This window comes from Triticum dicoccoides, chromosome 2B, assembly GCF_002162155.2.
Source record: "Triticum dicoccoides isolate Atlit2015 ecotype Zavitan chromosome 2B, WEW_v2.0, whole genome shotgun sequence".
Taxonomy (NCBI): domain Eukaryota; kingdom Viridiplantae; phylum Streptophyta; class Magnoliopsida; order Poales; family Poaceae; genus Triticum; species Triticum dicoccoides.
The window spans coordinates 459124113-459137977 of record NC_041383.1 but is presented as its reverse complement, the minus strand read 5'-3'; the positions used below and the strand labels follow the sequence as shown (position 1 = coordinate 459137977).

Here is a 13865-nt window from a genome sequence, read left to right as displayed (position 1 = left end):
TGGAAGGTTTGGGCACCCCCCAAGGTCAAGTTCTTCTCCTGGCTAGCGATTCAAAACAGAATATGGACGGCGGATAGATTGGAGAAGCGAGGTTGGGACAATTGCGGACTGTGCACCCTCTGCAGAAGGGCAAACGAGACGTCCGCGCACCTCTTCTTTCGGTGCAGGTTCACCTTGCGCGTGTGGAGATTGGTAAAGGAGTGGCTTGGCCTAGGGGCTCTCGAGATCCATCAATGGCAGGCGGAGCGCAATATCAAGCATTGGTGGACAAACATGTCGAAACCCAATACGACGAATCGGAAGGCCATGGCTTCCCTTACTATGCTTGTTGGTTGGGCCATTTGGAACGAGAGAAACGCTAGAGTTTTTAGGAAGAAATCAACGCCGCCTTTCTACATGCTAAAACTAATACAAGATGAAGCCAAACTTTGGGTCACGGCAGGAGCCACGCACCTGAGCATTATCATGCCGCGAGAGTAGTTTCTGTTTTTCATTTTGTTGACGGACGGGCCATGTTGTGGAGCCACTTTTATGTACTCTAAAACTCTCCTCCTTTATTAATGAATGAGGCAAGTCTTTTGCCTCTGTTTCAAAAAAAAAAAAAACCACCGTCTAGAAACATGAAAAACAAACTTGATTGTTCAATCATTATATTCGAAAGTACATTGAGGAAAAAAAGTAGCCAAGATTGGCTCGACATGCATCTGGTTTGGTCTTCGGACCAAGCCCTGCCGATCCTATCCTAGCCTGCACACACCGAGCAACGCCTGGATTTCCAACGTTGCCCTACACAACGATCGATTGACTAACACACAAAGACACGACATCACCACCCGGTGATTTATTCTGAAACCAAATCCGGAGCTACTAGTGTAGCAGCAGCGAGCACGTAGACGTGTATGGGCACACTTACGAGGGTAATGAGGCAAAATCAGCTCGCGGTACCACTTCACTTCTTGCAGACCAGCCCGGCGCTGCCCTTGCCGCTGCCGCACATGGTGTCGGCCGGCTCGTCGATCATGTCCACCGCCCCGACGCGGACGACGTCCTCTCCGGCGAAGCGCGCCACCTCGCAGTCCGTGCCGAAGATGTCCGAGACCTGGTACTTTGCGGCACCCCCCATCACGGGTATCTTGGCGCCCATGTCAACCCCGGCGCTGACGTAGTCGGAGCGGTAGGTCTGGCCGAGCACGCCGTGCACGTCGGCGCTGATGGAGTGGAACTTGAACGCGACGTTGAGGTGCGCGAGGCTGTCGTCGGCGGTGAGGCCGTAGTCGTGGATCCTCGAGTCCTCCTCGGTCACCGGCACCGCGTTGGCGACGATGCGGAACTGGCCGTCGAGGCGCACCACCACGCCGTTGGCCGCGCCGATGCGTAAGACGGACAGCGCGGGCGCGGAGGCCGGGCTCCAGCTGGCGGCCGGCGCCGCGTCCAGCTCGACAGGCATGCCGTCGAAGGTGATGGCGAGGCGGTCGACGGCGTTGTCCCAGGTGACCGTCCTCTTGACGCCGAGGTAGAGGCGGTGGCCGCCGAAGCGGATGCCGAGCGCCTGCACCCATGTGAAGTCCCGCGCCGCCTTCACGTTGCGCTTGCCGATGAAGTGCGCGTTGATGTGCAGGTTGGCGTCGGAGAGCAGGCAGAAGTCGGCGTCCCTGCGGCCGTGGAAGAGGAACTTGTTGCCGTCGCCGCCCACGAAGCGCGGGTCGTAGCACTCCGTGCCGGCCAGTTCACACACTGTTGGGTTCCAATGATGCATCAAGCACACGATCGAGCCGAGCAATCAGTAACTTTCTAACTGCGAAATGAATGCAAAAAACATGGACGTGTATGTGTGTGGTGTTCTTACTGCAGACGAGCTTGCAGCTGGGGCAGTGCACGTAGCAGAGGTCGCGGCAGCCGGCGGGGCACCGGCGCACCGGGATCATGCACTCTGGGGCCTGCGACGGGCTGCTCTGGTTGTAGCAGCTCACCACGGTGGGCTGCGCGCCGGGGCTCATGTAGACGGGTACCACGTTGGGGTCCGAAAGGATGGGGTTGTCCATCGGCTGGGCGCCGACCGTGACGAGGAATGCGGCGGCGCAGGCGAGCAGCACCACCGCGCACGGGCGCCGGACGGACGCCATCGATCACTGCTAGTCGGTCTCTGGGTGATCTTTCACTGCTGGTTGAGTGAAGCTGTTGCGAGTGCTCGTGATGGTGTGGTGGTGCAAGGCGTGGAACGCATTCTTTTATAGCCCGGGACGATCTGACTAAACGAGTGTCGTCGGAACCACGCATGGCTTTTAGTCCCGGCAAGTCAACTGCCGCTCGATAGATGGCTCGGCTAGCTCCCACAGTCCCCCGCCACATGAAACGATTCCACGCTTGCCGTCCCGGCGAACGGTTGATTCAAATCCGGGGCGCTTGGTCTCGATCTTGGTGTCAAGTGTCATCTGCTCTACGTTATGGCTAAACAGAATCTACGTGCCCAGCTTGGACAAAATTTTATCCTCTTCAGAAAGAAACCAAGACTCAGATATAGCCTGGCCACCAAAAATTGCACGATGTAGATAAAATCTTCAGTGGACGAATACTCCTACATGAGTACATACAATCTTCAGGGTAAAGGCGTAATACACGGCCTTAGAGGAACATGGTTGGTGTTCATCTTAACAGAGCACAAGCTAGTTGTTATCTTGCTTCAGAAAGTTACTCCAAGCTACGCTCTAGTTGTCAATGACGTACCATATTTTTATAAAAGGCAGAAAAGAATATACACGAAATCCGCCATGACTGTGAACAACGCGGCACACGAGAACGCGTCTGTACCAGGATTTAGTGTTCTGCGCCGGATCGTGTTCGCGGGTTCATCGAGGTGCACTCTGAATGTGTGGCTTTTCGGATCAATGTTCCTGTGGAAGGGAAGGGTCCGGTCCATACTCCTCCCCCGTTGTTCCACCCCCAGGTCCGGAGGACCATATCAATGGTGGGAACACTGACGGTTAAGCTTCTGGTACACCTTTCTCTAAGTAGGAGTGGGACGTCATGGGTCCTAAACTGCAGCCTCTCTACCCAAACAGGGCTCCCATGGGCTATGGGGCTAAGGATTCTGTTGATCTGGTTGGCTCTACCACGCTGCCTGAGAATCCTAAAGGTGCTGGTGTTAGCCCCTTGGCCTCTGCGGTGTGCTTGAACGTGTCGATTCGCCCGCCATCCCCTTTCCTCTCTAGGATCGAAGATTCTCGCGATCATGCTACTTTTGACTCTGACGTTGAGATCATGGCCACCAAGCAGAAGAATGCTGTGAAGAAATCCTCCCTCCCCCCACTCTGCCGCTCGAGGACATCCACTGGCACTAAGCTTTCTTCTATTGGTGTGTACCGGGCTCTTGACACGGAGCTGGGCGCGTCTGAGTATCTGCCTGAGGGTGGACACCCTGCTACTCCTCCCTCCCATACGATTACCGTCAAGACACGTGTCTCTATCGCTCGTAACAGTGCCCGGGCACGCAATCCTGGTGAATCTGTGGTGGAGCGGGCAGAACGAAGGGCGGTGGAGAAAGATTCGATCTCTGCAGGTAAAAAAACCAGTCTCTTCTCCTAAGTTTCTTGTCCTTCCTGAGTATTCGGATGCACACTTAGCAGGGGTGGCTCTAGATTCTAGTTTTTGTTTTGATCCTTCTGCTGGTGACCCTGTGTCAGTTATTTCTACAATTCGTGCCAATGAGTTGGCTCAGGCTACTTTAGCCATGGCTCGTGCGACGTTGGTGTCCGTGCCTTCACCTGTTGTTGATGTTGCGGTTCTTCGAGTGTTTCTGTTCCTGTTTTTCCCCTTCCCAGTGCTCAATCTTCTTAGAGCATGCGCCGCGTGCTAAAAAAGCGTTTGCAGCGTGCTAATTGCGAGTTTTTGCCTGGCGAGGAGCGCTTGCTCCAGCGGCTGTTGCAAAGTTTAACGTGCGCGAGCTGCTCCAGCAGCAGCTGCAAAAAAACTGTGCACACACTCTCGCACAAACAACATATGCACTCCAAACACAACCAAGAATATCAAACACAAACAAAATAAATCAACAATAAATAGTTCAATTTTATTATTACAACTCAAACAAATAGTTTATCTTGCAATAGAACAAATAGTTCAACAATACAACATCAAACATACAAATCATGATGCCCTTTCTCGGCCATTCCATGCCCACCACTCCTCGATGAGATCCTTCTAATGATCATCATCCGTTTCGGCACGTCGAATGGCATGATAGGAGAAAACAAAACAGGCCACCCTGGTAGCCCTCTACCGCACTCGCACGGGATGTCCCAAGAGCTCATACTGAGGGTAGTCTAAATCTTAGCCACGCTCATTCTCGATGATCAGATTGTGCATGATCACACAAGTGCGCATGATGTACCAAAGCATCTTTTGATCCCAAAATCTAGCCGGTCCTCTCACAGTGGAAAATTGGGCTTGCAAAATCACAAAAGCTCTCTCCACATCTTTCCTAGCCGCCGCCTGAACATTGTGGAAATCAAGATTTTTCTTACCTTTTTGTTTTTTCAACGCCTTCACAAATGTTTGCCACTTTGGGTAGATGTCATCCGCAAGATAATAGCCATAGTTGTATGTATGGCCAATTTCTACAAACTGCACCGGTGACAGTTCACCATTTGCAATCTTATTCATCAGTGGTGACCGATTAACAATGTTGATGTCATTCAAGGATCCAAGCATTCCAAAAAAAGCATGCCAAATCCAAGTCTCTTGATCGACAATCGCTTCAAGGATTATAGTGGAACCATTTTTTTGGCCGTGGAATTGTCCATGCCATGCCTTAGGACAGTTCTTCCAACTCTAATGCATGCAATCTATTGAGCCAAGCATACCTGGGAACCCGCGAGCTTTGTTCATCTCCAAAAGCCTCGCATTGTCTTCAGCATTGGGAGATCTCAAATACTCTGGGCCAAATACTTGCACAATTCCGACTGCGAAGTGCTTGACACACATGATGGCTTGAATCTCACCCATGGCCAAGTGGACATCAACTAGATCAGCCGGAATACCGTATGCCAACATATGCAAAGCGGTTGTCACCTTCTGAAAGGTGCTATGCCTGAGCTCTCCGGCGGCATTCCTCCTTTGCTGAAAAAACCGATCATGTGTTGCTAGTTTCTCTGCAATGCGCCTGAACAACTCGGTGCTCATCCTAAACCGGCACCGAAACTACGACTCGGGGTACACGGGATTATCCACAAAATAGTGCCCCATCAATTTGTTGTCGGCATCGATCATATCCCTCCAAATTGTTTGCAGATCCATAACCGAACCACCATGCTTTATTTTTTTTATTGATGTGCATAGCTAGGATCATTGCAAGGTCCTCCTCCTCTTCAATATCAAATTCTTCTTTGGAAGAATCACATGACAAACTCATCTACAATGTTGAATTTAAACTAGTCTATAAAAACTACAAACAACATGCACCAAATTCATGTAAAAAAATGTGAAGTTGAAGCAACACATACCTTGCAAGCGTTTTGTCGAACACATTGTGGGCGTTGAGCGGCAGTGGGCCGCCGGGCGCTATTCGTCAGAGGAATGGCACGCGTGAGGGGCGGCGGCGACTAGAGGGAGATGAAGGAAGCAGCGGCGGCGCAGGGATAGGTCGGGGAAGCGCCAGAATGGTCACCAGGATTGTGCGGGCGGTGGCACCAGCGCTTGGATTGGGGTAGGTGGAAGTCGCGAGCGGGCACTCGAATGTGCAGCGCGCGGGAGCGGGCGCAGCAAATAAATAGTGCACGATGTCGTTTCGGCCAGCGTGCTGAACTACTTATGACGCGAGCGCGGTTTTAGCGCCTCCGCTGCAGGAGTAAATAGCATAAAATTACTACTTTACAGGCTAGGGTTCCAAAAAACTACCGGTTTTTAATTTTTCTCAGATAACTACCAAATGGGCGATAGGCTGTTTCAAAAAACCCCAAATGACCATTGCTTAAAATTTAAATATGTTTATGACAGGTCGGGCTCGCACCTAAACAAACCGTCTGTTTGACCGTTAGATTGATCGTTAAGTTACAAGTACGGCCCACATGTCAGTGTCTCTATCTCACATGTCCTCACTTTTTACAAAATAGCCCCTATAAACATTTCTGAAAAAGCAATTGGGTCCCTGCTATTTTTCTAAAAAAAACCAATCAAGGAGTCGCTCCTCTCCTCGCGGCCGGCGTCCACCTCTGCGCCCGACGACATCCTGCGAGCCTCCAGCGCTGGCGCCCGCCCTCGCCACCTACTGTCACACCATCGCCCGCCTCTACCTCTCCTCGCCTCCACCTCGTGTGCCCCGCCTCTGCGCCCGAGCTCACGCAGCTGCTGCTCGCGGCCATGGACGCCGCCGCGTGCGCCCTCCGCTGCCAGGCCCGGCGAGGCGAGCTCTGCCGCCGGCCATCTCTATGCCCGAGCTCGTGCAGCTGCTGCTCGTGGCCATGGCCGCCACTGCGTGCGCCCTCCGCTGCCAGGCTCGGCAAGCTCTGCCACCGGCCGACTTCGCGCCCGAGCTCGCGCAGCTGCTGCTCGCGGCCATGGCCACCATTGTGTGTGCCCTCCATTGCCAGTCCCGGTGAGCTCTGCTGCCGGCCGTCTCCGCGCCGAGCTCGTGCAGCTGTTGCTCGCGGCCATGGCCGCCCCGCGTGCGCCCTCCGCTGCCAGGCCCGGTGAGCTCTGCCGCCGGCCATCCCCCAGCCTCCGTCTCTCCAGCCACTGCTCTGGGCGGCGGCCTGCTGCTACGTCTTGAGCTTGCGTTGGTTTTCCTTGAAGAGGAAAGGGTGATGCAGCAATAGTAGCGTAAGTATTTCCCTTAGTTTTTGAGAACCAAGGTTTCAATCCAGTAGGAGGCTCCTCAAAAGTCCCACGCACCTACACAAACAAACAAGAACTTGCAACCAACGCAATAAAGGGGTTGTCAATCCCTTCAAGGCCACTTGCGAAAGTGAGATCTGATAGAGATAATATTATAAGATAAATATATTTTTGGTATTTTATGATATAGATTGGAAAAGTAAAGATGCAAATAAAAGTAGATTGAAAGCTTATATGATAAGAGATAGACCCGGGGGCCATAGGTTTCACTAGTGGCTTCTCTCAAGATAGCATAAGTATTACGGTGGGTGAACAAATTACTGTCGAGCAATTGATAGAAAAGTGAATAATTATGAGATTATCTAGGCATGATCATGTATATAGGCATCACATCCGTGACAAGTAGACTGACTCTTCCCTGCATCTACTACTATTACTCCACACATCGACCGCTGTCCAGCATGCATTTAGAGTATTAAGTTCATAAAGAATAGAGTAACGCATTAAGAAAGATGACATGATGTCGAGGGATAAACTCATGCAATATGACCCCATCTTTTTATCCTCGATGGCAACAATACAATACGTGCCTTGGGAAAGGACACCGCAAGATTGAACCCAAAGCTAAGCACTTCTCCCATTGCAAGAAAGATCAATCTAGTAGGTCAAACCAAACTGATAATTCGAAGAGACTTGCAAAGATAACTTAATCACACATCAAAGAATTCAGAGGAGATTCAAATGTTTATCATAGATAAACTTGATCATAAACCCACAATTCATCGGATCTCGACAAACATACTGCAAAAAGAGTTACATCGAATAGATCTCCAAGAAGATCGAGGAGTACATTGTATTGGGATTCAAAGAGAGAGAAGAAGCCATCTAGCTAATAACTATGGACCCGAAGGTCTGTGATAAACTACTCACAACTCATCGGAGAGGCCTTGGAGATGATGTAGAGGCCCTCCGTGATCGATTCCCCCTCTGGCGGAGCACCGGCGAAGGCTCCAAGATGGGATCTCGCGGATACAGAAGGTTACGATGGTGGAAATAGTTTTTCGTGGTCTCTTCTGATGTTTTCGAGGTACATGGGTATATATAGGAGGAAGAAGTAGGTCGGTGGACGCTCAAGGGGCCCACGAGGGTAGGGGTGCGCCCACCTGTAGGGGGCGCGTTGCGCACCCTCGTGGCCGCCTCTTTTGTTTGTTGACTTCCACTCCAAGTCCTCTGGATCACGTTTGTTCCAAAAAGATCGCTCCCGAAGGTTTCATTCCGTTTGGACTCTGTTTGATATTCCTTTTCTTCGAAACACTGAAATAGGCAAAAAAACAGCAATTCGGGTTGGTCCTCCGGTTAGTAGGTTAGTCCCAAAAATGATACAAAAGTGTAAAGTAAAGCCCATATACATCCAAAACGGGTAATATAATAGCATCCCCAAGTTTAATTCCTACTCGTCCTCTAGTAGGTAAATGATAAAAACAGAATTTTTGATGTGGAATGCTACCTAGCATAATTCTCAATGTAATTTTCTTTATTGTGGCATGAATGTTCAGATCCAAATGATTCAAAATAAAAGTTCATATTGACATAAGAAATAGTAGTACTTCAAGCATACTAATCAAAGTAATCATGTCTTCTCAAAATAACATGGCCAAAGAAAGTTATCCCTACAAAATCATATAGTCCGGCTATTGCTCTATCTTCATTACACAAAGTATTTAATCATGCACAACCCCGATGACAAGCCAAGAAATTGTTTCATACTTTAGTAATCTCAAACTTTTTCAACTTTCACGCAATACATGAGCGTGAGCCATGGACATAGCACTATATGTGGAATAGAATGGTGGTTGTGGAGAAGACAAAAAGGAGAAGATAGTCTCACATCAACTAGGCGTATCAACAGGCTATGGAGATGCCCATTAATAGATATCAATGTGAGTGAGTAGGGATTGCCATGCAACGGATGCACTAGAGCTATAAATGTATGAAAGCTCAATAAAAGAAACTAAGTGGGTGTGCATCCAACTCGCTTGCTCACGAAGACCTAGGGCACTTTGAGGAAGCCCATCATTGGAATATACAAGCCAAGTTCCATAATGAAAAATTCCCACTAGTATATGAAAGTGACAACATAGGAGACTCTCTATCATGAAGATCATGGTGCTACTTTGAAGCACAAGTGTGGTAAAAAAAAGATAGTAGCATTGTCCCTTCTCTCTTTTTCTCTCATTTCATTTTTTTCTTTCTCTTTTTCTTTTTTTTCTTTTTCCTTTTTTTTCTTTTTTGGGCCTTTCCCTTTTTTTCTTTTTTTCTGTGGTGGGCTCTTTGGCCTCTTTTTTTTAGTCCGAAGTCTCATCCCGAATTGTGGGGGAATCATAGTCTCCATCATCCTTTCCTCACTGGGACAATGCTCTAATAATGAAGATCATCACACTTTTATTTACTTACAACTCAATACTTAACAAGATATGACTCCATATGAATGCCTCCGGTGGTCTATCGGGATATGCAATGAATCAAGAGTGACATGTATGAAAATTATGAAGATGGCCTTGCCACAAATATGATGTCAACTACATGATCATGCAAAGAGCAATATGACAATGATGATACGTGTCATATAAACGGAACGGTGGAAAGTTGCATGGCGATATATCTCGGAATGGCTATGGAAATGCCATAATAGGTAGGTATGGTGGCTGTTTTGAGGAAGGTATATGGTGAGTGCATGGTACCGGCGAAAGTTGCGCGGCACAAGAGAGGCTAGCAATGGTGGAAGGATGAGAGTGCGTATAATCCATGGACTCAACATTAGTCATGAAGAACTCATATACTTATTGCAAAAATCTACAAGTCATTGAAAACAAAGTAATACGCGCATGCTCCTAGGGGGATAGATTGGTAGGAAAAGACCATCGCTCGTCCCCGACCGCCACTCATAATGAAGACAATCAATAAATAAAATTATGCTCCAACTTCATCACAAAGCGGTTCACCATACGTGCATGCTACGGGAATCACAAACTTCAACACAAGTATTCTTTAAATTCATAATCACCCAACTAGAATGACTCCAATATCACCATCCTAATATCTCAAAACAATTATCAAGCATCAAATTGATCATAGCATCCAATTCACTTTCTATGATAGTTTTTATTATACCCAACTTGGATGCCCATCATTCTAGGACTAATTTTATAACCATAGAAAATACCATGTTGTTCTAAGAGACTCTCAAAATAATAAAAGTGAAGCATGAGAGATTAACAATTTATACAAAATTAAGCCTGCGCCGTGCTCTAAAAGACATAAGTGAAGCACTAGAGCAAAAACTATTTCGCTCAAAAGATATAAGTGAAGCACATAGAGTATTCTAATAAATTCCAATCATGTGGGTTTCTCCCAAAAGGTGTGTACATCAATGATAATTGTGGTAGACTAAAAGGCAAAGACTAATATCATACAAGACGCTCCAAGCAAAACACATATCATGTGGTGAATAAAAATATAGCTCCAAGTAAAGTTACCGATAGACGAAGACGGAAGAGGGGATACCTTCCCAGGGCATCCCAAGCTTAGGCTTTTGGCTATTCTTGAATATCTTGGGGTGCCATGGTCATCACCAAGATTGGGCTCTTGTCACTCCTTATTCCATAATCCATCAAATCTTTACCCAAAACTTGAAAACTTCACAACACAAAACTCAACAAGTAATCTCATAAGCTCCGTTAGTGCAAGAAAACAAACCACCACATAAGGTACTGTAATGAACTCATTCTTTATTTATATTGGTGTTAAACCTAATATATTCCAAGTTCTCTATGGTTCATACCCCTACATACTAGCCATAGGTGCATCAAAATAAGCAAATAACACACGGAAAGCAGAATCTATCAAAAACAGAACAGTCTGTAGCAATCTGTAACTCTCGAATACTTCTGGAACTCTAAAAATCCTACCAAAATAGGAAGTCCTGGGTAATTTTTCTATTGATATACAGCAAAAAGAATCAGTGCAAAAGCCGTTTTATGTGAATTACCAAAATTATTTTCGTGCGTGAAAAGTTTCTGTTTTTCAGCAGAATCAAATTAACTATCACCATAGGTTATCCTATAGGTTCTACTTGGCACAAACACTAATTAAAATATGAAAACACATCTAAACAGAAGGTAGATGCTATATTTATTACTAAACATAAGCAAAAATAAAAAACAAAAATAAAATTGGGTTGCCTCCCAACTAGCGCTATCGTTTAACGCCCCTAGCTAGGCATAAAAGCGAGGATAGATCTAAGTAGTGCCATCTTTGGCACTCAATTCATAAGTAGCTCGCATGATAGATTCATAAGGTAATTTGACTTTCTTTCTTGGAAAATGCTCCATGCCTTTTCTTAATGGAAATTGGAATCTAATATTCCCTTCATTCATATCAATAATCGCACCAGTCGTTCTAAGGAAAGGTCTATCAAGAATAATAGGACATGAAAGATTGCAATCTATGTCAAGAACGATAAAACCCACGGGCACCAAATTCCTATTTGCAACAATGAGAACATCATTGATCCTTCCCATTGGCTTTTTAATGGTGGAATCCGCAAGGTGAAAATTTAAAGAGCAATCATAAAGATCATGGAAACCTAGAATATCACATAAAGTTTTCGGAATTGTGGAAACACGAGCACCCAAATCACACAAAGCATAACACTCATGATTTTTAATTTTAATCTTTATAGTAGGTTCCCATTCATCATTAAGTTTTCTAGGTACAGAAACTTCCAAATTAAGTTTTTCATCGTAAAATTGCATCAAGGCATCAACAATATGTTTGGCAAAGGCTTTATTTTGGCTATAAGCATGAGAAGAATTCAAAACGGATTGTAACAAGGAAATACAATCTTCTAAAGAACAATTATCATAATTAAATTCCTTGAAATCCAAGATAGTGGGTTCAATGCTATTTAAAGTCTTGACCTCTCCAATCCCACTTTTACCAAATTTAGCATCAAGATCTAAGAACTCCGAATCATTGGGACGCCTTTTCACTAAAGTTGACTCATCTCCAGTCCCATCATTATTAAGATTCATATTGCAAAACAAAGATTTAATAGGGGACACATCAATAACTTTAAGATCTTCATCATTATTTTCATGGAAACTGGAAGAACACGCCTTTACAAAGCAATCTTTCTTAGCACGCAATCTAGCGGTTCTTTCTTTGCACTCATCAATAGAAATTCTCATAGCTTTGAGAGACTCATTGATATCATGCTTAGTAGGAGTAGATCTAAGTTTCAAAGAATCAACATCAAGCGAAAGTCTATCAATGTTCCTAGCCAAATCATCAACTTTAAGTAGTTTTTCTTCAAGCATGGCATTAAAATTCTTTTGAGAGATCATAAATTCTTTCACACTATTCTAAAAATCAGAGGGCATCTTATTAAAATTACCATAAGAATTATTTTAGGAATTTCCATAATTATTAGAGGAATTACTAGGGAATGGTCTAGGATTAAAGTTTCCTCCATAAGCATTGTTACCAAAATTATTCCTACCAACAAAATCCACATCCATAGATTCATTATTATTCTCAATCAAAGTAGACAAAGGCATATCATTGGGATCAATAGAAGCACTCTTAGTAGCAAACAATTTCATAAGTTCATCCATCTTTCCACTCAAAACATTAATTTCTTCTATAGCATGCACTTTTTTACTAGTAGATCTTTCGGTATGCCATTGAGAATAATTAGCCATAATGTTATCAAGGAGTTTAGTAGCTTCTCCTAAGGTGATTTCCATAAACGTGCCTTCCGCGGCCGAATCTAAAAGATTTCTAGAAGCAAAATTCAATCCGGCATAAAAATTTTGTATGATCATCCATAAATTCAAACCATGAGTAGGGCAATTGCGAATCATCAATTTCATTTTTCCCAAGATTGGGCAACATGCTCATGATCAAGTTGTTTAAAATTCATAATATCGTTCCTAAGAGAGATGATCTTAGCGGGAGGAAAATACTTAGAGATAAAAGCATCTTTGCACTTATTCCATGAATCAATATTATTCTTAGGCGAAGACGAAAACCAAACTTTAGCACGATCTCTAAGTGAAAACAGAAATAACTTCAATTTAACAATATCATTATCCGTATCTTTGTTCTTTTGCATCTCACACAAATCAACAAAGTTGTTTAGATGGGTAGCAGCATCTTCACTAGGAAGGTCGGAGAATTGATCTTTCATAACAAGATTCAGCAAAGCAGCATTGATTTCACAAGACTCAACATCATTAAGAGGAGCAATTGGAGTACTAAGAAAATCATTACTATCGGTATTGGAAAAGTCACACAATTTGGTATTATCTTGCACCATCGCGACAAGTAATCCAACACACAAGCAAACAAAAAGGCAAGCAAAGGAGAGAGGAGATTGGGAAAGAGAGGGCGAATAAAACGGCAAAGGTGAAGTGGGGTAGAGGAAAACAAGAGGAAAATGGCAAATAATGTAAATGCGAGGGAGATGAGTTTGTGATGGGTACTTGGTATGTCTTGACTTGAGCGAAGACCTCCCCGGCAACGGTGCCAGAAATCCTTCTTGCTACGTCTTGAGCTTGCGTTGGTTTTCCTTTAAGAGGAAAGGGTGATGCAGCAATAGTAGCATAAGTATTTCCCTCAGTTTTTGAGAACCAAGGTATCAATCCAGTAGGAGGCCCCTCAAAAGTCCCACGTACCTACACAAACAAACAAGAACTCGCAACCAGCGCAATAAAGAGGTTGTCAATCCCTTCAAGGCCACTTGCGAAAGTGAGATCTGATAGAGATAATATGATACGCTAAATATATTTTTGGTATTTTTATGATATAGATTGGAAAATTAAAGATACAAATAAAAGTAGATTGAAAGCTTATATGATAAGAGATAGACCCGGGGGCCATAGGTTTCACTAGTGGCTTCTCTCAAGATAGCATAAGTATTATGGTGGGTGAACAAATTACTGTCGAGCAATTGATAGAAAAGCGAATAATTATGAGAT

General features: G+C 45.2%; 1 protein-coding gene across 1 annotated transcript; it reads right to left on the bottom strand.

The window, feature by feature from the left end:
* Window positions 1-623: 623 nt before the first annotated feature.
* LOC119364205 lies at window positions 624-2210 on the bottom strand. Its single transcript, XM_037629633.1, has 2 exons — window positions 1847-2210; window positions 624-1734 (listed from the first exon to the last, which is right to left on the bottom strand). The coding sequence occupies exons 1-2, from the start codon at window positions 2121-2123 to the stop codon at window positions 950-952; spliced, it is 1062 nt and encodes a 353-aa protein (XP_037485530.1). The 5' UTR covers window positions 2124-2210; the 3' UTR covers window positions 624-949.
* Between the last annotated feature and the right edge of the window lie 11655 nt (window positions 2211-13865).